This window comes from Osmerus mordax, chromosome 8, assembly GCF_038355195.1.
Source record: "Osmerus mordax isolate fOsmMor3 chromosome 8, fOsmMor3.pri, whole genome shotgun sequence".
In the NCBI taxonomy this organism is placed as follows: domain Eukaryota; kingdom Metazoa; phylum Chordata; class Actinopteri; order Osmeriformes; family Osmeridae; genus Osmerus; species Osmerus mordax.
In genome coordinates, this window is record NC_090057.1 from 7,964,074 (window position 1) to 7,991,320 (window position 27,247).

General features: G+C 41.5%; 1 protein-coding gene across 1 annotated transcript in view; it reads right to left on the minus strand.

The window, feature by feature from the left end:
• Positions 1–3,103: 3,103 nt before the first annotated feature.
• si:dkey-71h2.2 (low density lipoprotein receptor adapter protein 1) overlaps positions 3,104–27,247 on the minus strand; it is a 28,588-nt gene continuing 4,444 nt past the window's right edge. The window contains exons 2-9 of the mRNA XM_067241134.1: positions 17,027–17,169; positions 15,322–15,434; positions 10,427–10,541; positions 9,982–10,054; positions 9,726–9,806; positions 8,523–8,650; positions 7,526–7,560; positions 3,104–3,271 (exon numbers count right to left, since the gene is read on the minus strand). Of these exons, the coding sequence (XP_067097235.1) occupies positions 3,112–3,271; positions 7,526–7,560; positions 8,523–8,650; positions 9,726–9,806; positions 9,982–10,054; positions 10,427–10,541; positions 15,322–15,434; positions 17,027–17,169 (848 nt within the window). The 3' untranslated portion in view covers positions 3,104–3,111. The remainder of the gene's footprint in view (positions 3,272–7,525; positions 7,561–8,522; positions 8,651–9,725; positions 9,807–9,981; positions 10,055–10,426; positions 10,542–15,321; positions 15,435–17,026; positions 17,170–27,247) is intronic.

Consider the following 27,247-nt stretch of genomic DNA (forward strand, 5'->3'; position numbering starts at 1 on the left):
GATCTCAGAAAATGAGCACCTTCTTTACAAAATAGACTGATCAAGTAAACACCACTTCATACTAGTCACAAACGTATTATAGACAAGGATTCTAATTAAATATATTTGAATACATAATGAACCATTACATTGATGTCGGAAATTATTCAAATGTCTTGTTTCTGTTGAAAAATGTTCCAAATATGGATCTGTATGTATCACAATCATTCAAAAACCATGCAACTGAGTTCAATAATTCATTTGAAATAAGATGCAGTTCAACTGTAAATGGTCTGGCTTACAATGCAAAAATCAATACATGTTCTTAAGTCAACTTTTGGTACTCTATAGAGGTTAGGTTAACTTCCCTTGTGTTTACACATTTTAAAATCCAATTTCCGAGTCCTCCAAGAGACATTGAAAACAGCCAATCTTAAAATCTGCAGCAATAAGAGGAAGTCACACTCCACACACACAAACACCAGGTGTTGGACTGGATTCAGGAGAAAAAGTTAATATGGCAAAGAAAAAACATTTCCTCCACAGGAGAAGGAAAGGCAATGCCTAGGTAGCAGGGGTGAGGAGAATGCCATAGTTTGAACTCAACATGGCACATTACTTAGTTTACCTTTGACTGAAACTGGAACATTTCCCCCCTTTCCCATCAAGTGAGTGTCTCATACAAAATGCTACAGTAGTAGAAAAGCACTGCAATACCTTATGAGATACAATGTGCTTATATCTATAGAGCTTCTGCTGTTATCTTCTGCTGTCGCTCTGGATAAGAGTGTCTGCTAAATGACTAAATGTAAATCTAATGTTCACACTCCTCACATACCCTGACATATGGGAGCCAGGTGGTATTTGAGACAGTCTAGGCAAAACAATGCAATTAAGCCATGGTCTAACCTGATAAGCCTTGCAAATATTCTGCAGTCATGACAACAACTCCCAGAATCCCCCTCCTTCCCTCCTTCTTGCTTCACACCAATACTTCTATCAATATGGGTCCAAATCTAAATATTTTGTATCTTAAGTGTAAAGGTAATTGTGTCTTTCTGTTTGTGTCTAAATTACTTCTAAAATAAAGCAATGTCTGCAGTAGGAAACTTGACCAGTTATACAAAATGCTCTACCTACAGTATCAATGCAAAAATCAAGGCATTCACAAATTTACATTAACAAATTGTAATTCAACAAGACTTGAACACATGATCTGACAATAAATCCTGATTCTACCATTTAAAATATCCTAATATACATAAGATAATTACACAATTTTTAACATTGAAAAAATACAGAATTAGGATATAAAGTTGTCCTTCATTGTACACACTTTACATTGATACCTTCAATAGTTAAAATCAGTACTGTACAAGGAAAACATGAACCTGTATGACCTGTTAAGCCCAATTTATACTTAGGTCGCAGACACTTTTGAAAAGGTCGCCGACAGAAATGACGTCTCGGTCGACACTTTTAACCGTCGCTTAGAAGTGTCGCCTACCAGGAGAAATTTCTACTGGCGCGGATGTCGTCACATAGTGAAAAATTTAAATGGTCAGTTTCTCCGATTGATCACCTAGGCTACAAAGCGTTAACAATGTAACCATAGCTATGAATGTAACGGTAAAATGATTCTGTTTACGTCACGCGAACCTTGAGCACAGGCGACTGTTTGCCGAAGTATAAATATTATAGTATTATTCGTTTTTTTCGTCGGCAACCTAAGTATAAATTAAGCTTTAGTAGCTGAATTCAGAAAAGAAAAAGGTTTGGAATTAAGATTGCAACCTTGGTTTGACTTGGATAGTCCTCTGACAGATGTGTTAAAACACATTAAGGGCTCTTAATGCTAAAAGCCATTTCATGCCATTTTTCAAGAATTGGCTACAACGTGATGAGAATATTTCTATAATTTTTGAGAAATTTTAAGCATTTTCTGTCACTGAAGTAAAGTGAAAGGGGATAGGAGGGATAGGAAATGACACATTTACTGAGTCAGGGCTTAGGTCCCCAATGACATGAGAAGCACAGAAAACATTTCATACAGCACAGAATATTTTCGATAACAATCTAAAAATGCAGGACCTCTAGGTTAGCTTCTCAACTGTTACACATTTTAATTGTAAATATGACATTCTCATAAGTAGATAGAGGGGGAAATATATGGCTAAAATTAAGTGTGTCACTGTCAATTGATGATAAATGTAATGACAAGATATAGGTTACTGGCATATTATTAGATGTTGTGTGCAAAAATGTAATGATAGAACAGTTACTGTTAAATAAACATTAAAAGGTTCATAAGTGAATAATGTAAAAACCTTTATGCTGAGATCAAAGGGTCCTGTTTTTCTTCAGTGATCAATGCATGCTATTCATATCATAGCACAGAAACACCAGAGTGTTGTACAGTACAGCATGTCACTGGATGAAAGAAACCTGGTCTAACAATTGATTGATTATATGTCAAGTTCCCTTTTGTTCTTCACAAAAACCAAGGCATCAACATGCTAGATCAAAGGAATCTATAATTCATAATGAAATAAATAAAAACCACTGAGCATTCGTACCAGCTTGTGTTTCCTAACTGGACCACTGGAGAGAACTATTCAGACTTCAGAAGCTAATATTCCACTGAGCAGATATAAAATATCTAATAATTGCTGTTGAGAAATGTGAGCTTGATGTCCATCTGTAAATGTGTTCTAAAGAAACATTGAAAGTTGGTAGGACTTAGTTCTTGTTGATCCTTAAAGGTTCTGTATCCTTAAAAGGTACTGTAAGAAAAGTAGATTTATTCATTGACTGCCTAAGATACAAAAGTTTGATTCCATCTCATCTAAATAAATAAACTGGAAAAACTTTAAGTGACTGACAGTTGTAACTGACAGTAGAAATTCAAATAAAGTACAATCTTATATTAGTGGAATTTAAAAAGGCTTGTTACAATGTTTGGCAGTAGAAATCCTAAAATATGTAAGTACAATTATTTCTTTGGGAAGATTAATGTTGTGATGCCTTACACGTGTTGGAATTGTAGAAGGTCAGTCTTCAGGTTGATTATGAGAACCATTATATGACGGGCATTTTCATTTGTAAAGAGGGCATAAAAGTGTGTTTTGGCAGTCAGGTATTCATGGTTTGTGGGGACAACTTGTTAAGCAGCCGATGTTGTGAGCGTAAGTCTGAGTCATCACTGCTCAGAGACAAGAGGTCATCGAGCTGGGCTTCCAGGGGACTTAGAGGTGCGTCCTCAGAGAAGGGTCCGGAGCGGGACTCTGCCAGTCTGGAAGACAGAGAGGTGGAGAGAGGAGGCAGAGATGGGGGCAGGTAGAAAGTGAGAGACTGATAAGATGTAAATTCTGGAGAAGGCAGGCCGGAAGGAGTCACGACAAAGGAGAGGAGTTGACTTTGGTTTATTAGTCGAGCGGCCCGGATCAAACAATCAGTTCAAGACAAGCTGATGGCATGAGTGAAGACTCTCTCTTACAAGAGTGCTTAAATACATGAGTTGGACAGTACAGATATAGAATGCACAGAATTGCTTCCTTAACGGGTCTTCAGTGGTCAGTGTATTGACACACTAGAACGTTCAACAGGTGAAGTGGTCGTTAATCACATAAGCCTTATTTGTACATGATTTTCCTTACTGTCTCCCCACTGTCTGGACTGCATGCTATATTCTGCTCAGAGGGGGCCTCGCTGCATGACCTCTTGACCTTACAGAGACTCAAGCTGTACATGTACTCAGAAACTCTGCCTTACAGAGATGGAGAGATAAAAAGAAGCAGAGAGAGAAGCCAATTGACAGAGGTCAGAAAGAGAAGGTCAAAGAGAGAAAGAGTGTACCCAAGGAGCCAAATGAGAGAGAAAAGAAAGTGAGAGGAACAGTGAAAAATGTATTTGAGTGATGGAATGATAATGAGGATGGAGTGAGACAAAAGGTCCAGAGTGCTATCTGGAGAGGTGCCAAACTGACAGTCAGTATGAGAAAGGAATCACAATACCTGTTGGCCACACACACACACACACGCACACGCACACACATACAGGCTATCAAACTGTAATAAATGGACAGAGTGAGTCAGAATCAGACACATTCACAAAAATGAATTACAGACCAACAAGAATTTTTGGGGATAAGAGTGCATGGGAAAAACACAAGCTAATGTGTGTTTGACATGTGCAGCACACTATAACAGCACACTAAAACAGCACACTATAACAGCACACTATAACAGCACACTATAACAGCACACTATAACAGCACACTATAACAGCACACTATAACAGCACACTATAACAGCACACTTTACCAGCACACTTTAAACATGCAGTAAATGGAAGACCACAGTTAATGCTCCACCAAGGCCACCTCTACTATTGGTAATTCCAAAAAATATCCCTTTACAATGCAACGCTGCAATGAGTGTATCGAAAGTCTAGTTTTTTCCACCGCAAAGGAAATCAACCTGCTTGGACTTGCATGATCATTTCGGTCTGATGGTTATATAATAACAGTGAAGGATAGTGTATGGTGGGTGAGTGATGAATTTACGTTAACCGCCATACGGTATGATGCCAAACACGCATCAGACATGCAATGATCATCTCACCTCACTTACCCATGTCCATCTCCTCTACATCCATATTGCTGCATGGCAGGTTGGAAACAGAGTACACGTTTAAGGGCCACTCCACTCAATATATACAGTTTTTTTTCTTCTTGAATATGCTTGATTAGCATTTCACCGTGCATTTCATATCGTAAATCAAATTCCTATGCACAAAATAAGGCTTTTCATCATATACATGGTGAATTATTATAATATTACAAATTGTTTTGTTGTAAAGCGCTCCTTCAACTATTCTACAAAGTGACAACTATTATGCCACAGTACAGCTGGAGAGCTTGGATTTCATCAACTTCCTCATGAGAGTTCAGAGTGAGTTTTAGGCTAGATGGACCAGCTGTGGTGGCACTAACCAGTGACTGTGGACATTTTTATTTTAGATCTCAATACATTATCTACAATGTCTGAGTGTGACCCCACTCTGGCTAAATGGGGATTCTTTTTATGTGAGCGAGCAAGCTAAATTAAAGCAACGAGAACATCACATTTTATACAAGGTTGAATTATTCAGGCTTCGTAATGTGCCAGGCAAGGAGTTTAAACTTTGTAACTTCTGCTTTAGAGGTATATCTACATCAATTATTCAATTTACATGTCAGAGCATTGACATTGCGTTGATATTGAAGCATTTTGATGCATCTTAAAATCTACTTTTATATAGCTTTACAGCCAAAACCGTGTCAGGGTACAGTGTGTGTGATTCAATGTGAGCACCAGTCTTTGCAAGAGTGTGAAAGACCAAACACCAATATGTATTGATATTCTCAAAGTCATTTGGAAAACACTGAAAAAGTGAAGTGGTCAGATCAATCTGGTCTGTAAATCTAAGAAAACAAACAGTGAGCAAACATAGTCACCCCATGTGGACTAGTGATTGATCTTGATGAACACCAAATGCATATGTTCATTTGTAGGGAAAAAAACATGGACGATAATAAAGAGTGTGGGGCTTTTAGATGAACACATCCAGATGTGTGGTTGTGGGTGTGTGTGTGTGTGTGTGTGCATAGGTAAGAAAATCAGTAAGAGGGAAAAAATGGACTTGTAGATCGAGCAACAGTAGGGAGTCAGGTGGCTGAGTGGTTAGGGAATAGGGCAAGTAATCAGAAAGTTGCCGGTCAGATTCCTGGCCGTGCAAAATGACGTTGTGTCCTTGGGCAAGGCACTTCACCCTACTTGCCTCGGGGGGAATGTCCCTGTACTTACTGTAAGTCGCTCTGGATAAGATCGTCTGCTAAATGACTAAATGTAACAGTAACTGTGACACATGCAGTGCTCCGTCGTCCTATAGCACCTGACATGCAGACGACTCACTCCACCCACTGTAGCACACATACCATAGCACTGTTACAATCCACAGACGACTGGATTGCAATTAAAGGACTGTCATCACACGATCAATAAATAATAAATCACATTCACACCCTTCCATCGACTACAAAGCCATTCCGCCCAGACCATCAGCTTTAACGACTACCCAGTGCTGCTAGACATGAACAGTGTATCCAGAACCCTCCTGTCTTTTCATGTGCTAAACTACTCTTAGTTCTACCTTCCTTCCCTGTGGTTCTTCTCTATAACCGAATCAGCGGGTCCTAAGCGTCTAGGAGCTGTGCTAGCTGGAGGCTTTGCGCTTAATGAGCTGTCTTCTGGCTAAAGTGAAGAGGATCCATTCCTGTCCTGTGTTTATGGAGGAATAATGTTCCACTCTGGGACACAGGCTCACAGCTGATTATATAATGACAACACATGCACAGACACTCAAATAAGAGAAACAGCGCCCCCAATTCTTGTCTGAACGTACGCACCCGCCAAGAAGGAAGGCCTGCCTCGCTGAATGAAATTGGCTGTAACAGGATTGCGCAAACTTAATTGACTAGACAGCAGCACTCATTAGCTTACACAACATGCTAAAAGGGGACAACACATTTTGTTACTTAAAATATCTTACCTATTGTACCTTTAACCACAGTTTGGAAATTGCTCTGATTGTATAAATATAGTCGACTAGGCTTCGGTTTACACTGGTTAGCATGACTATAGATTCAATAAACAATATTTTTGACCCTGAGTAATTAATATGGAGTTGCTAAATATCCATATCATGAAGTGTACTATGTAACCAATAGTCTCCTGAAACATTGACTGTCCAGGAGTCTAATGTTTAAGACTTTAACATTGAACTTAACCCCGGAATCTTATTATAAGAAAATACTGCAGCACTGGGCCAAGAACCTATCTGAGTTAACATTTAGCACCTTAACCCTCCTCCTTTTCCAGAAAGCTTTAGAAAGCTACTCAATTAGCTTTGCCTGAATTTCTGCCAATATGCTTGAGTGAGCTCCATGAAAGACTAGGCAGCCTCTCATTGATATTTGTGTCACAAATGCTACACATGCTGAATGAACAAGCAGTATGTCATATTCTTAGCAGTGAAGGGAAAATTATATTTGTTCGTTCAGCCTCCTGAATGCACTTTCTTTGGGAAGTGTGTGTGTGTTTGTTTGTGTGTGCGTGTGTGAGAGACTGTTAGTGTCAGCGAATTGAGCTTGAATCATTTATGAGGGGTTGGAAGGTGAATTTCTTGACCATTTCTGCCTCATTCAAAATGCTTCATCTACACATGAATGGATATCACTGTACTACATAACAGTGTACCGGTATATACTTTATGTCTTTATGTTTATTGAATACACCATGTACATATCTCTTCATTATCTTCATGTATGTTTTAAATTGACTATTTAGCATCACGTTTGTTCTATCTTTTAGCGATAGAAACAAAATACGAAATAAGAAGCTACTCAACACTGAAACAATAAACTAGAGTAACATTATTAAAAGAGCCATGACTAAGATTGTGCGCATACACGCACACATACCACAAGTATTGATGTCTACAGTACCTTGAGAATGCATCATCAAGGCCATCTTCCACATCCTGTGGATGGATACACAACACGATTAGAAACTATTTTCATCACCAACACACGTTTCAGTGCAGCACGGTGTGCGTCTGCTGTGGTACAGCATTATCAGTCGTCATGACAGCTCTCTGTATGACATGTCTGGTTTCACACTAGTTAATCAATGTGCAAAATCAAATTATTTGCAAATCCTTTCTGGCCTACAGAGCAAAAATGAGGTAGTAGTTTTGATGAAGACAAGAATACCTATAGCCTGCTGTAACGAGACTGATATTTCTAGATCAATATTCTATACAAAATGGTCTATCACAGTGAAATTGCACACTCCATTTGTGAGTTCAATACATCCTATTGGACCACATAAAATGTCCTTATATTCTCTAGTCAGCAGAGGAAGCAGAAGCCACATACAATTGAAAAGAGGACAAGGATACGTGTAGGGACTTCAAATGGCAAAATACTATTAAATTCAATCAATAGAAAGAGAGACTTTATAATCATGTTGAGATGGACTGGCTGATGATATTAGGCTTAATCAAAGCATACAAAGTGGAGAAGCCCATCAGCTGAGCAAGAGCGAGGGAGATTGATTTTGTATCCCAGGGCAGCCCCATTGCAAGTAGACTGTTCCATTATTAGACCAACTGTACGGTTAAAAGGAGGAAAAAAGTCCACCCATTCAGGCTACACCCTACATGTACACCTCAGGAGAGCTGAATGAAAACATTCTGAAGAGAAGGTTGCCATCCAGTGTTCACAGTTTGGTAAGGCACAACATCAAATTGTAAAACATATTTATGTACAATTATGCCACAAGCATTTCATACACATTTATTTTAAATCCTGCCATTTTTATCATAAATAATATCGTAGAACTATTTCAGTTCAACCTTGGACAAAGATACACAGGATTTATCCATATTCGGTCTGGTTATCATGTTTAAACAGCAGTCAGCAGACCAAGGTCACAACCTACCCAGGAATCGTGTTTGATTGGTCGTCTCCGGGCAGGATTGTTGCGTGGGGAGGGCGAGCTGAGGGATGTGGAGAGATATGGCCGCCTGAGTTTCTCCTCCACCCCCTGTGGCTTGTGTTTCTCTGGGTCTGAAAGAAGAGAGGATAGAATCAGAGGGTCATTATTTGTATTTCTGTTGTAAAAGACACTAAGTAAAGTCCATGGCCACCTTCAATGTGCTCCAGTCTGCAGGTCCACAAAGGCAGAATGTAAAACTGCAGAAAGTTAAACTTCCTGTTCAACTTGGAGCGCTTCAGGCCAACATAAGAATTTGTCAGAGTGAAGCCACCATTGGGAAATGGAAAGGGAGCAGAAAATAACTCAGTCTTGACTAAGATGACTTGCGGATTGTCAGAGTGTGGTTGATGAACAGGGAATTCACAGCCCTTCTGACCCCCTCCAGGGCTGGAGCGGAACAGTGACGTTTTAGACCAATCCATATAAAGGTCATTGCAACTGCTGGGCTGTATGCTACTGCTGAACGAATTGGTTATAATTACTAAAAGTTCTGGGCTGAGACGGTGGATTGTCTCTTTTTACAGCAGGATTCTTATTAGAGGGAGCATTTTCAGCATTCATAGAAAAGGCCATCTCGGCACAGTTTCACAGACATGGATTTAGACTAGTCTTAGACTAAAATATTCTTTTATTGAGATGTTCACTGGATTTTTCTCTCACTTAATCCATGTCTGGGAAACTGGGCCATAGTGTTTATTGTATATCTAAAAGTTAATATAAATGTATTCTGTAAATTATATTATTGTTGCTTGCTTTCCTACAGGTACACTCTTGCACTTTTGAGGTTCATATTGTTTAATTTGTAACTTGTTTAACTACTTGCTCTTATGTTTCTTCTCATTGGCACTTGATTGCTTATCACAATGTATGATCATGTTTTGGCTTCCCGCAATGTTTTTTGTGGCTATCTCGTTGTTTATGATCATTCACCTATGCACCTTTTGTAAAGCTCGATCTTGGAAGTTGCTTTGGATACAAGCGTCTGCTAAATGAATAAATGTAAATGTATTCATTGAAAAAGTTGCTAATTTGCATGCATTGAAGAAAGTGAACTAGTGTAACATAAGCATATTAAGATGACATTAAGAGGATCATCTACCTTTAAATAATTCAGTCAGTAACTGAATCAATTGTTAGTTGAGTTACCTGAGACACAGTGTGTGCTTGTCTCGGTCTGGCCTTCGCCGACAGAGCAGGTGCAGCAGCTCCTCGCCTTCTTGCTTTTATCTGAGGCCAGAGAGAATGAATCCTCAACTCAGACACCCAGTTCTTGGAGGTATTCATAAATGCAAAGATCTTATAAATAACAAGATACTTTCCTGAAAGGAGAGCTAAAAATAACCAGGACAAACAAGGTATACTTAAATATTCAAAGATTTTATAAATCACCAAAGTAACCTACCCTCCTGAGCGACTTCCCACAGGTCCAGGGCTACTTTGAAGGCCTGAGCCACCGTGAGTGTCACAGCCTGGGCCTGGGAAACCACAGAAGGAAAAGGAGCCTCAGGGAACAGTGAAGTACTTTATAACAACCACCAGATGGAGACACACACCCAACGTTGAGTAGGTGTCCTGAGGAACAAACAAATGAGTGGAACTTTGCCCTGTGAATGCATACATTCAACAGCATAACTATAAGAATGAGTTTACTTTTCATGGGAAAATGTGTTCAACAACTACCCTTTTGGGAAATTTGATTAACTAATAAAAAAAAGTTCTGATTTGTCATTCCAACTGTTAAAGATCTGACTTAATTGTATTGTAATACGTGTATTATATTATCAAACACAAGGGACGAAGTTTGGAAGAGAAAACATCGTAGATTGAGATGGTGGAAGGAGACTTACAATTTTCTTCTTCTGGCACAGGAAAGCGTGGCATTCCAGGGTTTCATTGAACTGACTCTGGGAAACGTAGGCAAAGACCTTATCCTGAGTTTTATCAGCTGTGCAGTAAGAGATTCTGCAAAAGAAACGTGACAAAATAATTCAACATGAGGCCATAACATTGCAATTTACGTTATAATGCAATCATTGCATCAGGTTATTCTGAGGGTTCTGAGCTTTTGAATACCCTGGTTCTGCTGTTCCATACTTGTTGCATATGCATTTAAAGACCAATCACAGCTTGAGCTGAGGGAAGGTCATGAATAATATGCAAATGATATATCACAGATGGGTTTCACTGAACAAGACTGAAAAGAGAATTACCATGAAAATTGGCCAATGAGCATCATACATGAGAACTGCCCAACATCACCATCACAGCTTCATGTCTTATAATGAAAATCATACAACCTTCTGAGCTGTAGCGACACTTCAAGTGATCAAGACATGCTATTCCAATCGTTTGACCTTTATCTTACTAGTTTTACAGACTTTATGATCGCAGCATCAAGACATTTTTTTGTTTTACTGTCATCTAAAAGCCATTTGGTACAACCTAGCCACTGGATCATCCTACTGACAGTACATGACAGGGCTGAGGAGTGTGGTATTAATTCAGGCTTTTCTAGAATCAAGAGGTTGATGTTATAATCTTGAATACCCTGCATGTCCCCAACCAAAGTCTCTGTATATCCCTGTGTCCCTAAACAATGTCCCTGTATGTTCCTTACCAAGGTCTCCGTATGTTCCTAATGAGGAACTGTGTACGTGTGTCAATTAGGTGAGGAGTAGAAATAGAGAATGGAGAAGCAGAGGAATATCTCATTCTCGGTGGCTCTGTGTTTGATATAAACCCTTGATTAAAGCGGTGTCCAGATCAGCCGACTCACAGGGAGTGGTTGTGCTGATGATACTCCAACAGGCCCGGTCTATTAAAAGGGCAGACAGGAGGTTGAAGGGTAAACCAAGGATGCTTCAGTGACTGTTCAGGTTCAGTTCCTTTTCTTCAGAGGATGTTCCGCCAATCACTTGTCTGCTCAGAGTACCAATTAGGTTCAGCTGCAGAGCACTCTTTGATCTCTACTGTACAACTCTCTCTCACGCACATGCAACACGAATGTTTGACATGGGTTGCCCTGTGTGTTTTGTGCAAGTCTGTCTTGCAAACAAACAAGTCCAGTTTCGCACAAAATAACCTACACGTTCACACATACTTTACACACACACAAAGAAATACGCCTGCACACAACATTACAAAAAGGGTGGGTAAGGAATTGAGGTAGAGTCTTAAAGTATCCATGCACATAAATCGGAAGCAAAGATGCTATTAAAACGCCAAAAATTAAACAATTGTGTTTTGTAGGGGGTTTATTTCTTGGCAAATCTCAGTCTCTGATTTAGCTCAATTTACATCTGAAGGTCGATTCTTCACTTTCAACATTCTAGATCAAAGAGCTCTTTCAATTCACAGGTGTTTGGGGCTTTCATTGAACATCATGAAAGAGAGAGAAAAAGAGAAAGAGAGAGAGAGATAGTAGAGGATTAATAAATTATCCCTCCACCCTATGGGGGACTGTGGAGTATAGATCTGTGTATGCCCATGCTAACTCACATACCTGTGGGAACCAACAAGGAGTGGCCACTTACTGCTCCACTTCAAACGAGTCCTTCTAACGAAGTCATTAACTCCTCTATCAAACAACAAGCTAGAAATAAGCAGCACTGAAACCCCACCAGGATTGCTAACTGTTGCTGTTTGCGTCGCTGAGGGCTGACCCAAATAGGAACGCCCAAGATACGCTATCATTCACGAATCCCTCTTTGCTTGCAGTGTAGCATAAGTTATTGTTTATATTTGGGGCTTAATTGAGGGAGAGCAGAAAGGAGGAGGGTGGAGGGGTGTCCTATATATGGTGATGTGTGTTTAGCCTTCACTTCGCATCTGGCTGAACAACGTCTCTTAGCTCCATCCATTTCGATCCATTTCTTTTTAGCAGATCTTATGAGTTTTAATTGTCTAATTGTATTTTATATTGATGTTTTACCTTGTTTTATAACTCTTAACTGTAGCACCTTGAGATCTGTTTTCAGATGAAAGGTGCGTTAGAAATAAAATGTATTATTATTATTATTAGCTGTGATATAATCATAAACTTTCAAGAGTTATTGCTTAAACATAGTTTGGCGGACTATACTGTAGTTCAATTCCAGCAAGTCAATAACTTCATTAAAATAACAAATATAACTTACTACAATGGTAGGGTTTCATATTCAATTTCTCTTTTCAGTAGAAGCACAGAAATCCTGTATTTCACAAAAAATCTGTCATCTTGATACAATGACATCAATATTCACACACCCCTCGGTGACATATGAACATGAAGTATAATGCAATTCAGTCCAGGTCATTGAAAAAATGATTATTATAATGTGGCAGCCATGTGAATAAAAAGAAAAAAAAACAAATCTGTGTACTCTTCTGTCAGTAGGGCAGCAGTGGAAGGAGAGCACATCTGAGCAGTGACACGCTTGGTCAGGATGCTCTCCTACTGAAGTCTGCATATATCACATCCTAGGGTGCGTCAAAAATAGCTGTGCTCTGTCTATCATGTCAGGATGTGTTTGCTGATGTGTGTGTGTGTGTGTGTGTGTGTACGCGTGTGTGATTGGGAGAAGAATTTTCCAAAGTATGCTAAATGTATATATTTTTTATTTCCCCACACAGTCTTCAGAATGTACCAGTCATTTAAATGTATTAGATACCTAGGTGACGTGTAACATCCCTTGACTAAATGTTACCTGACAATCTGTCCAAAACACTGAAGCTTGGCTCAGCTTCCTCACACTCCTGTTTATGCATAAGGCAAGGTTCTTTTAGCCTCCAACTTGAGATACACCAAATGACTCACATCAAAACAAACTCACACTAAAAAGAACTGACAAAATTCCACAGCTGTAGACAAGCTGGCGTATTGTATCAGCTCCTTAACGAGCGGAGGGAGGAATGTGGCTTTGATATGCCTTCTCCAAGAGCTGAGATGAAGAGGACTGAGGAAGCTGTTCTCTCTACACACACACACACACACAACAACTGTCTGCTTGCTTTCTTCTCCAGACAATGACAGCTCGTTTTCTATCCTAGCTAAAACCTCTCAAGCATAGCCTGAGGTTATCAGATGAAGCCTCAGCTGCCTTGAACACACACACACACACACACACACACAACTAATGGGAATCGGGCTAGTAATCCGAAGGTTGCCAGTTTGATTCCCGGTCATGCCAACTGACGCTGTGTCTTTGGGCAAGGCACTTCACCCTACTTGCCTCGGGGGAATGTCCCTGTACTTACTGTAAGTCGCTCTGGATAAGAGCGTCTGCTAAATGACTAAATGTAAATGTAATGACAAGGAATACTCTACCAAAACCCTCAACCTAACCTAACAAAGGGATTCCAAGCAACACTTTAATTCACACACACACAAACAAAAATGCAAGCATAGGGGGGATAGTTCAGTTGGATGATTAATCGATCCATCATCAAAATGTGTCCTCTATTGACCTCACTGTTAGCCCAGCATGGTATAAAACACTGGCCCTATCAGCTTTAAAGTGGGCACAAGAGATGAGTAATTAGCAATGGACATTTGTGTGTGATCAAAGCTCAGTCTGGTCATGATACGGAGAGATTTCTTCTTGGACAGAGCAGGAGGGGGAGGAGGGGAGGATGAAAGGGAAGATGCTTCCCCTGGCCCATGGTCTGTTTTAGCTGATAAGGTGGATCAGTGGGGTGTGTACTCTCACACATTCAAACACACACACACACACAAAGTCTCATGGATCAGAAAAAACATGCTTCAATGCCTCCTGAGTCTAGATGCATTCCCCCTCCCCCTCCACAACCCAATCCCCCCCTCCCCCCCCCCCACCAACTCACAGGATGCACACAGGATCACACATCGATACACACACAAACACAGACACACACACACACCATACAGACAAACACACGTAAACAACCTATCCCGCTCTGAACACTGCCATAATCACAGTCCAGCCATATGATGTTTCGTATTGTAATCCTGAAGGACACGAGGACCGGCCTATATTACAGTGCCTGAGGCCTGCTAAACATCACAATACACACACTCATCCTCTTAATTGCATGGCAGAAGGGGGGGGGGTGGAGTCCCAGTGCAACTTCTAGAAAGTTCCTCCATATCAGAGTTACAGGAAGAGCAACCAAACTGAGAATTTATCAGAGAGGCTGCAGGCTCTCAAACACCTTTTTTTTATACAGACGGGAAATCCCAGCTAGTTTCGTGCTTCTCAGAGAGACCTTGGTCTGAGTCCTCTGATTATCTCGTCGGGATATGATGCTATAAACGAGCTATGCTGTCCTTAGTCATTGGAAAAAACTATCATAAAAGCAGGAAAGAAGCCATGGAATCGTCTGCTCGTCTCTGGAGTCGTTTCCTGATTGCTTTCCCAGGCGAGGGGATCGAATGTGAGACCCACTTTGACTGAGGAGCAGAGAGCTGTATGGTTTAATCACGCAGAGAAGGGGGAGCCACGACACAGCGCAAAGTGACCTAGATAAGGAAGAGGATACTGTGGCATTATAATAGAAGTTTATTTGAAGTATAGGTTCCATCTATGGAGACCTCTATGAGGTCATACTTGCCTGTTTACATAGACATTCTCTTTGAGGTCAAAATTATTATAGGGAGATATTCTCTATTAATGTCGTAATGTCCTTTATATGGAGATGTTATTTATGATCACGTGTATATGAAGACATCCTCTCCGACATCATAATGATATGTTTATGGAGACATCATTTACGATGTCACAATTACCTGTATATGGAGACGTTCTCTATGAGGTCTGAGGTCTCTGTATCTGTGATGATGATTCCTTTCGGGGAGACAGTCAGCGTAACCTTACGGAACTTCTTGGTACTGGCTCGGGCCTGCTGATTGTACACACACACACACACACACACACACACACACACACACGGTAAAAGACCTACTATAGCTCGGAAGCTATAGACAGAACAAACAGAGCTAGCCAACAGTACTTGAGATATCTGAAAGGAGGTCAGACTGTCAGGAAACACACCCCCCTGTCCTTATATAAAACACCCGACTTGCTGGAGAGCTGAGCTGAGTGCCTACTGGCATCGCCACTGGCACCATGTGTGCTGTAAAGTTATTCCACAGGACCACACTGCCAGAATGAGAACACATGAGAGCTTTACGTCTAGACCCTACAGGCTTGATGGGTCTTTTTGAGTGTGAGAACAAGTTGTAGATAATGTGTGTGTGTGTGTGTGTTTAAAACTACATTTCTAGGTCTTTACATGAATCAACACTTCTGCTCTCCTCTAGAAAGAACAGAGAGGAGAGAACAGGAGGCGTCATTGTTAAAAAGAAAGAGGATATCTTAAGGACGATGGGACAGGTGTCTTCCTTCCTGGTGAGGCTTCCATGCCCTGCAGACCACTGTCCCTCTGCAATAGCCCGTGCATCAAACACAAGAGACAAAGGGACTATGATGAGGAGAGAGAGCAGAGTTCCTGAAGGTTTCTCTGGGGATGGCTTTCTTACAGGGTAGTGCAGCAGAGTCATACTGTCATGCTAATAGCCAACTGTTGCCAAGAGGCAAAAAGCAATCTGTCGTTTGTTTCTGTCACGCCAAGTTCAGGTTTTCAACTCTTTTTGCACCCTCAAGGCTAGGGGGAAAATGCAGCCCAATGAAAACAGAACAAACAAGTTCCCATAATCCTATTCAAGGTGCTTGGTTTCCAAGGGAACGCAGCAGACAATTGACTTGTGTTTTCCCCCACTCTCCTACAGTAAATCAATTGAATCTTAATCTCCCTCGCAGGTTTGCTATGGTCTCTAATTGAGAAGTGGGGGTTTTACTATTAGATGCTGGGCCCATTCTTTGCTGAGATGGGATTCAAACAGATTATGTGGAATCCCATCGCCGGTGGTGTGGAATGAATGGAGTGGTGTGTATGTGTGTGACTGCGATGGAGAAAGGGAGTAAGCATAAAAGAGAGAGATTTGAGCGAGATACAGAATAAAATGTGTGTGCGTCTATGTACATGTGACAGAAGTTCAATTTCGTTTTTTTGAATCTGATGGAAAGGAAGGTAGAAAGAGAAAGTGTGTCGCTTGTTTTCATACCAGTGGGTGGTCATCGACAGAACAGTTTGATTGCAGCTTTAGCTACCAGCCTTGTGAAAAAATTATGGGATTCTGAATTCACATGGAAAAACTCTTATGAGTTGCAAGGGCTGTGCAAACAAGGCATGACCGCATTGAAGGTTAACGTGGACTTTTATAGGGTTAGGGTTCCACAACAAAATTGTTAAGGTAACTTGTTGATGTATAGTACCTGTCTGTAGGTCTATGTACATCTAATTGTCTAAATCAAATCACAGGGCAATCACTGTATTAACAGCTAGCTTAGGTAAAGATTAAACTTCAACCCGTGCTCATAACAAGGCCGTGGTTGCCTAGCTTCTTGTCGGCATGGTAACCGGATGCTCACCGTGCTCACAATCCTGCGGATGGCGGCGGTGGCCATGTCCTCTCCTTTGGGCTGGCCCACCAGTGTCATGCCCAGGTACTTCACGTTAAACACCATTCCCTCCAGTAACGTCTCCTTGGTGTCCGTCCAGTTCTCTGGCAGCTCTGATTGGAAGAAAAGGTCAAAAAGTCTGTTGGATTTTATGCATAAATAACTGTACTGATTATCTGAATAGGGAATAATTATTTCTCAAACTATCTATTTTTTTTACAGGGCACATGCACATTAATGAGCAAAACAAGATGGCAGAAATGTTACAATCATCATCCACACTTGTACAGGTATAGATCCTAGTGTAAAAAGCATGAGCAGGACACTGTGTTGCCCTGGCTGTGTTAAAGCTCTCATGTGGAGCCCAGTTCTGTCCCCTGCCTGGTTACTGTAGGCAGAGGGAACCTGTGAGTAAACTGTGTAATGCTGAGAGCCTCAAATATCCCTGAGAATCACCTGGACACAACACAGAAGCCCACAGAGAGAACAGCTACAGCACAGAGTCAAGCAGATAACTGGCAGGGTTTTGTCCGATTTGTTCTTGTTTGTTACGACTATTATAGGTTATTGGTCGAGAGAGAGAGAGAGAGAGAGAGAGAATTGGAGGGAGCGGGGGAGAAAGAGAGAGTGAAAGAAAAGAGGAGGAGTGAAGGCGTCCGAACATTCTGCCAGTTCCTCACGCCGGCCGAGCGAGCGCTCCACACGGGCCGAGCCATCTGTCGGCGTGAGGACCCGACCAGCTGTTTGGGCGTAGAACAGAGAACGCCTCTCCCTCTCGCCTCATCTACACCTCTAAATTATTCACCCCATCCCATCTTCCCGACAAAATGGCTCAAATGAAAGATTAAAGTTTGTGATTTTGGTGTGTTCTTTTTTGTATAACCTGGCAATGTCTCATCATTGTGGAGACGTTTGTTCCATATCCACAACCTATTATAGTACAGATGTTTCAGAAGGATGGTTGACAACCCGGATGTGGCTGGGATGAGAAACAGCAAGGATCCACATATTAAGTAGTAGAGAAGGAATGCCCCTGAGGTACTCAAGTTAAGGTCACACAACCAGGAACTTGGATGATGAGAGTACTGTATACTGTTTTGTATTCAGGCACTGTTAACTCAGCCACAGAGGTCCCTTAGAGGTCCTGATGGAGTGTAATTGTGCTGTTCTCAAGGCTACAGTGATGAATGAATCAGACCAGGTAAGCTCAAACCCAGTTTGAGATCACCAGTCTACATTTTCTACTTTATAACAATAACAGTGTTCAATGTTCAAGGTCCAATTATTTTGAATAACTTCAAGAGTATTAAGTTTATTATTGTTCCAATGATGTGGGGATAGCTTGCTTCAAAGTGACTTTAAGAAAGACTTGGCTTCAAAAGAAACGTAAATGTTCCAAAGATAAACTGACCTCAGTGCATCCGTCTATCCTGTGGCTCGGAGCCAAATCCACCTTCACACACCTGGAATCCTGCTGTGGAGGGGCAGCCTCATCCAACCAGTCAAAAGTGTGACTGTGCCCAACTGCAGGACACAGAGTCCCCTCAATGTCTCTCCACGCTTCTTCAACATGCTGCAACGATACGCCGCTAAACTACCAGGGACCATATCATATCCTCGCCAGACTACACGCATGAATTATTAAACAGCTTTGTGTTGATGCTTCAGGCCTTCAAATACAACCCCCCCACTCCCCAAACCCCCCCCCCCCCCTCCACACACACACACAGCCCTTCACCCCCAAAAGGGGGGACGCTTAAATTTTTCATAAGTCTTCTTCCACATGCAGGCATACAGTACAGAGGGACGGGGCCAATGAGACTGACAGGAGCAAGCAAAGTGAAACTAATTGGATTTGAACATGTTTAACCAAACAGTGGAACGACACATGAAAAAGGCAGAGTAGTTTGGGGGGGGGGGGGGGGGGGGGGCACTCCCCCCAAAAACTGCTGTGTGGCAGGTTGATGTAATTTGAAAGAACCTGAAATAAGATTAGCCGAGGAGCAACAGAGGATGTTTGCATTTTTATCTAATAAATGCCAGGCCACACATTTGTTTCGCAGCAGCATTTGGAGAGAGCACGTCAATGCTTTTATGCTCACTTGACAGGTCTATAGTGAGAACACAGGTTAAACTCAATGTGGATTTTTCATCGCAATGAAACAGAGGCATGGATGACATTTAAGTGTTCTACCACTTCGAGCTCCGTTCTTAAAATACAACAAAAGAAAAACCTACCAGAAAAGTATACATGTTCTACAACTACTGTCGAGATGATTTCTCTTAAAAGTTAGAACCACTTGACACTCGACTGAGTTTATAATCGACGAGAGCAAAGGAACATGTCTCAGTGGTGGAGGAAGCCCTCGCCAAGTGTTGCTCTAGTGTGTTGGGGAACTAGGACTACATGTGCCTGCAGCTACACAACATGGATGGGTCACCAGCTGGCTTTTCATGCTCCATGCTTAATGATTTAAATTTACATGGAAAAGTCTAAATGATCCCATAGTGGATTCAACCACTGCTATAAATGAGCCTACCACATTGAGGTATAATTACCAACACAAACACTTTCTCTCTCATACACACACTCGTACACTAGTATATTACCACACACTTGCTGCATTTACATACCCACAAGGCTCACACAGATGAGTGCCAACACACACACACACACACACACACACACACACACACACACACACACACACACACACACACACACACACACACACACACACACACACACACACACACACACACACACACACACACACACACACACACACACACACACACACACACACACACACACACACACACACACACACACACACACACACACACACACACACACGGTGCTTTTAACCGCTAGGTTCATTTCCATAATGTTAATTGCCCGTACCGCTCAGGTACCAGTTTGTCTCCTAGAGCAGATAGAAGTAGCATTTCCTGCTAGTCTCTTCTAATGTCTCCTTTAAAGCATACTACTGCACACAGGACCTATTTCTTCAAGTTGTTTTGACGTGTTGCCAGCTGTTGCTAAACAACTGTCCATTTGTATGAGGGTAAAGTGAAGACTAAGCAGAATCTTCCATCTGCTTTTTCAACCCAATACATTTCCTTTCCTCTTCCTATCCCCGTTTTACTTTTCTGATAAGAATGTAGGACACCACCTTGACAGAAAATAGGGCATGTGGGGAAGATGGTGGTGGGTTGTATGGAAGTGGGAGGGGGGGAGAGGACTGGTTTTCTGAGTCTGCCTGGAGGGGATACCGTAGTCCCAGTCCTCTCTCCTCCAGAACCTACTCTCACTCCAATCCTTTTTCTACCACTCTACCTTCCTTCTCTACCTCTTCAAATCTCTCAACTTACTCCCTAGCTCTCTTCATTTCCAGCTCTCTTTCTTCTGCTATTCTTCTGTTTGCCAGCCATTCTTCTGTTCAACCTGGCAGTCCTCTGAATATGTCCTCAGTCAGTCTTCTCTCTCTTTTCTCATCCTTGGCCCTTCTGCTTGGCTCTGGTCATGTTGACACTTAGAAGGGAAACGTATGTGCTCTCTCTCTCTGCCTTTCCCCTCTCCATCAATTTGTATGCCCTCCTCGCTCTCTCTGTATCTATGCGTGACTCCTACAACACTCTTTACCAATACAGCTGAGAGCCACTCACGTACTGTTACCACCACCGACCCGACAACAAAAAACTAAAAACAATGGCAGAATGGAGACACGGTATCAGGGAACCAACAGCGGTTGCCAGGCATCCGTAGCCATTATCATTGGCCGTCTGACAACAAGGCGAGGTACACCACAATTAAATTACAAAACACCTTGGCTAGGCATCAGACACACAGACAAACCGAACCTGCAGTGGGGGGCTAGTACAATACCCTTCAGCTGAATACTCTTAGGCTTTGATTCACTGACGAGCCATGACAAGCTAAACCAACAAAATGGATGCCTCAATCCCTAAAAAGTACGACATGGAATCTAAAATTCCTTGTCGGAAAAACATATTTGATATTCAAATCTAATTTAAACAAAATGGAATCCCTTTTTTCTATATTGATCAATAGGGTAGGATCAGACAATGAAACTATAGCTTTTACAGCAGTCCCTCAGTAAGCTCCTATCAGGAGTCCTGTCAGGGCAACATCTTCTCAAGCGCTAAACTTATTCAGTTGCATGAATCGAGTCATTGCCCTCCAGGGTCTTAGGTTGATTCAGAGAGGGTGAGGAAGAGGGGCTTCACTTCAAAATACCCCCCCCCCTTCTATTCACCAAGAATCTTCATTAATTGCTTTCACTTCAAAAGCCCTATCTGCTGTTGATCCTAATTATGACTGGATTTATCCGGCATGTGCATGATTGAGCAAATAAAAGTTACTGCAAAGTGAAATTAGCTTTTCACGCTTTGGTCTGGGATGTGAAAAGGAGGGAAATGTTGAGTGCCCCCTGAGTTAATTGAGTGTTTTCTTTAGAATTTGTAAGAAGAGAATATCGTCTCTGGTTTTGTCCTGTCCTTCAGGGGATCACACATGACAGGTGCTTGGCTGAAACGATACCAAGGAGTTTCAGGGAGACATTCGTAAGGAGTTGAAATCTCAGATCTGCCCGCAAATACTCCAAACCATCCAGAAACATATGTCCAACACTCCTCAGAACAATCCCATGCCTTCAGGATTCATGACGCCTCTAATCACAACATTCACCGTTTCTGGTTAATGGCCAAATGGGATTTAGTTAAAACAAGAATGTTCCTAGTGGACTTACCCAGAAAACTAAATGTTAAATACTTAACACAAACTAAACAAAAAATAAAAACTCCCTGTACAATTCCGATGCAGAACTGCATCATATGAATATGTAAACAATACCAATCCTCAGAACTATGTCCTCATTATGAAAAGAGAGATCAAAGGCAGGTCCTGTATGTGATGACTGCTAATTGGCTTTTGGATGCATTCCTTATGCAAATAAAGGCCTTGACCCCTCCCACTTTGAGACACCCGCTTGGGATCAGCGAATCACTAATTAGAAGAGTTCAGACCGAGGCCTCTACATTTAAATGGTACAGTCGCCCTTACTGAACTTAACAGTAACATGGCAGAAGTTGGTTCATGCAGTAGACTTGAGAAACTCTCAGGATAGAATAGCTATTTGAACTACATCCAACCAGTTAATCTGCCTAAGCTGTTATCCAACCCAAATAATGGTTTGTGTGAAAATATGAGAACTGGCTGCTCTATAATCACTTTCCCTTTCCCATCGCAGGTAGTTCTGCCTTGTCTTTAAAAATGTCTTCGGTTGGTTTTTGGTAGTTGGAATCTAAATGCACCTGTAAAGCGTTGTGTGATGAGGCCTGTAAAAAAGGGAAAAACTTTTTTTACATGATTTAATTGGATTAAAAATGGATCTAATCAGGTATCCTGACTTCAAGTGTATTCAACATTTTTAACAAGTGCGCGACCAGGAACTTTGAATATCTTTAGTCCTATACACGCACACTTCCTAAGCCTATGTGAACAAAACATGACTGCATTGTATATTTTACATTTTACATTTAGCAGACGCTCTTATCCAGAGCGACTTACAGTAAGTACAGGGACATTCTCCCCTGAGGCAAGTAGGGTGAAATGCCTTGCCCAAGGACACAACGTCATTTGACACGGCCAGGAATCGAACCAACAACCTTCTGATTAATAGCCCGACTCCCTAACCGCTCAGCCATCTGACTCCCTAATAGTATAATAAGATGAGTTGTTTTAGCCACACAACCAAATCAACTAAAACATTCCACTCTGAAGTGAACTCAGTGCTGAATGTGCTGTACAGTTTAAGGTATGTCCTCCAGTGAGTGTGCACTCACGCACAAGGGAACTTTGTACCTGCTCCAGAACCCTCATTCTATTTATGGGCCTATTCCTGCTGTAAAGTGCTAATGTTTACAGTGTGGGTTGTTTGAATGTCTCTCTATAACATCTGCAAAACCTGTGTAGCGTGTAGCATAGTGTAGGTTACACACACACACACACACTGTGGGTTGTTAGAGTGTACATATAGAAGAAAGACACCCATTGTGGTCATATATTACGCTATACGAGAGATACGGTGTGAGATTGGTGTGTGGGTATAGTAATATTACAGTACATGCTGTAGACACAAAAGACCCAGACGCAACCAAAACAGCAATCAATAAACAGTACCTAGTTCAGGACTGCACACGGTCAATTCAGAATAGAACAACAATCATACAAAAACGCAGGACCCGCACGTCAACAACTGTTCAAACAGCACGCGTGTCCTCTCCGAATAGGGGGATAGAGGTTGAACGTGACCGCCAAAGGTCACGGTTGGAACCATTTATCACTTCCTGTCATGGTTGCATTCCCACTGAAGGTGTCAGAGCTGATAAGGTGAGGCCATATGGAGACAATGGTCTGAGTCCCTCTCACTTCACAATGAAATCAACTGGTCAGTGTTTAAGGGGGGGAAATCTGCACACTGACCCACTAAAGAGATACTGTGTGGATTCACCTAGAGTGTGCTTCAACCTACAGTATAGCATGGCAATGCCTCACCTTGGGTAGCTCCTTGGAATCATAAAGGGCCATTACATTAAGTCTGTGTGCGTAGGTTTATATTGTGTGTACGTGTGTGTGTGTGTGTGTGTGTGTTGTTTGTGTGCATGTGTGTGTGCGCGTCAAATTCAAGTACCAGAAGAACCTTTAAATCAGCGCCTTTGTTCATTCAAGGTCTGTGCTTAATAAGGACGTTAGCTGTGTCAGCTTGTCCTTTCAAAATTCTCTCTATTTGGGCTGTGAGACTGAGATAAAGGAATCAAGCTGAAATTGAGCAAAGTCCTGTCTATGCTATTAAGCAAAAGAACAATAATGAAGCCCCAATTAACAATACAAACTGTAGAAAAACATATAAAATGTACAAAGACAGCTATTCACATCTAGTACACAGGCCAAGCATAAACTGCTTCAATATCTTTCAACAGTGATCGCTTGCAGCTTGCTAATAAAATGTATATTTAACATGGAGATTTCTTGAGAAACAAATGTCCTATGATAGTGCATACCATGAATAATGAAATAATTCAGCATGCACCATGTGTCCATTCACTGTTCATTTAACTGGTATTAAATCTCCATTGCGTGAGCTGATGGCTAACACAGGTTTAGTGAACCAGAGTCTATACATCTTTGTACTGGATATTCATGCACTCCATTCATCTGCATGGATTGTAACCATTTCACCTTGAATACCGTGTGTCATTTCTCCTTTGCCTCAGTTTATTTAATGAGTGCAACCCCCAGATCTTCTGACAAATGCATGTTTATTTAATTTTTGCATCTAACATGCTCTGTGGGGGCCCAGTCCCCCTGGATATAAAAGGCAAAAAGTACTGCAGACAATGTAGTAGATACTGAGAGATATGCTATACCAACAGAGCACAATGCTGGCAAGTCTCGCTTAGACAATATTTTTAGCTAAACTATTCAGAGCCGGGCATGCTGGGGAAGCCTACCCTGGAGGTGATCATACAGAAGGCTAATCTTTCCGGCATTAGAACACTGTTTACTGCAGCAAATATAACCAAGGCCCATTTTTTCTATATTTATTTCCGCTGATATGGATCTTCCCCCCAGAATTTTATGTCACTTTCATCTCAACATCTCAATACTTGCATATAAATGGAGCTTTGATCGTCTATTAATCTATTCACATCATTGGAAACTAAAGATTGAATGGCTCAATTAAGAAAACTTTTAAAATCCAGTCAATAACTAAATAAATCAAAAGGATGTGATATTCAAAGATCCAAGAAAAAAAGCTACAGAAACATGTGCTTAGAACAAAATGGCCATCCCAGAGTAGCGACGATAAAGAAATAAAAACACCTCTCAGACAGGCATTGAAGAGGCAAGCCTCCCTCCAAGTACTGCTGCCAATCTTGTTCAAAAAAAGAGCTCCTCTGCTCCCCATTAATAGGTGGAGACTTAGGGGGAGGGCTTCCCAAGGGGAATCCCTGTTAATGGTATGTGGTTCTGCAGAGCTCTCCATCAGACTGATGAATGCCAGTCTGACACAGCTGTATGCCTCGCCTTGAAACACTCAGGTTTCAAGAGCTTTTATGGAAATGAAGGGGTTACTGCTGAGTGTATGGGAGCAGCTACTGTGTTTAGGAAGTTTGGTGAGGTTAAAGGCTCATAAAGGGGAGTATAGATGGGCTGAAGGCCAACATGTACAGGATCTCAAAACGTTTTGGGTGAACTAGCCCTTAAAAGGTGCATTTTTAACCCTTGTGTTATCAGTCATTGTGACCCACCGTCGTATTGCGAGAACTTTACCGCATACAAAACAAAGTGAAGCATTTTCTTTTAAGCGTCGGGCTGTCTCAGACCCCCCACATTGCGAAGGTTAAAAGAAAATTATTTTTATTTGTTTTTGTATTGGGTAAAAACAACGATGGTTCGTTACGAACCTTTGGGTCATGTGACCCGAAGGCAGCACACGGGTTAAATGGGTGAGGTGAGGCGTTGTTTTCCTTGCAAAATATGCATTTCGATTTATGTTCCTATTGTATTGCATTTTTATTGAAAAGTATGTCTAAGTACAGAAGATTTTCTTTCAAAACAAGGGTGAAACCGAAGATGCACACATCCAACATCAAATGTATAGTCTGTCAGAGTTTAGGAGGGCTATGATTAACTGAGATGCAATAAGACATTCTTGTTATGTTCTTCAGTCTAGGTCCTTCCTAGCCTTCCACTCATCCATACATGCAGCTGGTACTGCTAGTATGGTGCAGTTCTGTCTGTACCCGGTCATATTTCACATGGTGGTGTTCTGTGGGCGAGGTGTTCTCGTCGTTCGGCTCAGAAGGGGACATGACGTATCAGGATCTCAGGTGATCTGTCATGGGGAAGGAACAGAACGCTGCTCCCATTTGCGGACTCCTGGTGGATGAGAATGGAAGACTAACACATGCACACATCCACAATGCACACCGACCAACACACATGCTGTCCAAACTGACACAAACAAACATTCTGTCCAAACTGACACAAACCTCCCCCCCCCCCCCACACACACACACACACAAACACGCACAGCACACACAAACAAAAACACTCCAAAAGACTGTGTACACATTCAGAATAACAATGGGAACATCTTCAAAGCGTGTTGCACTAAAGTGACAGCATATCACATTTCACAGACAGCTGCCAAGGATATCAAAAAGAGAGGGCTATGATGTCAGCACATCAACTCTCCCCCAAGGACGCAGGAGTGTGTGTGTGCATGTGTGAGTGTGGGTGAAGGGCATGAACACATTTAAAAAGAGAGAAAACGAGAGAGAGGCCCTCTTGTGTAAGTGTTTCTCAGTTTCCTCCTGTTGCATAATTCACTTCACCTCAAGCCAGGGAACCCATTTGTTTCATGTAGAGGTGCACTTTACAGGCAGATTTCAACAGTCAGACTGAGTGTACATGAGACCAGGATAGATAGAGAATCATAGAGACACACAAAAAAGAGTGGTTCGGGAAGAGGGAACAGATCTTGAGAGGTAAGAGTGAGAGAGCGATGGAAGTAGGAAGTGAAAGACGGAAAATAGAATTGGAAGAGCAAAGACAGATGACAGAGAAGAGGGTGAGAAGAAGATAAGAGCGTGAGGAGAGTGAGACAATAGTTTGTACTGGTGGTGTGGGAACAAGCAGGATTTATGTCACAACAGGGAGTAACATTATTTATGACACCCATCTACTGTAAGCACAAAGATCCCAAATCATCTTTATACAGTTTGTTGCAATGATCAAAGATCAATTATGTGTAAATTGATTTGGGTAAATGTACTCAAGGAATGTACTCCCATAATGTTTAAAGGCAAGCGCTGCTGTATTGGTTAACATATAAAGGTCGGTCTGAAATTGCACTCATCTCTTTTTCTCTCCTCCTAGACAACACTATGCATTGCCTTTACAAATCTGTCAAGGGCTTCGAAACTAAAATCAATAGTCTGTAAAAATCTGTATAGAGCTGTTGCAAAGAATAGAATATGATGTGCTGCAGTTTTAATAAATGTACAGTTGGGCTTGAAAATCAATATTTGTGAAGCGCAACCAAGCAGAAAACTAATTTACCACAAACAAAAAAAAGCAGGCAAGTGCCCTTATGAGAG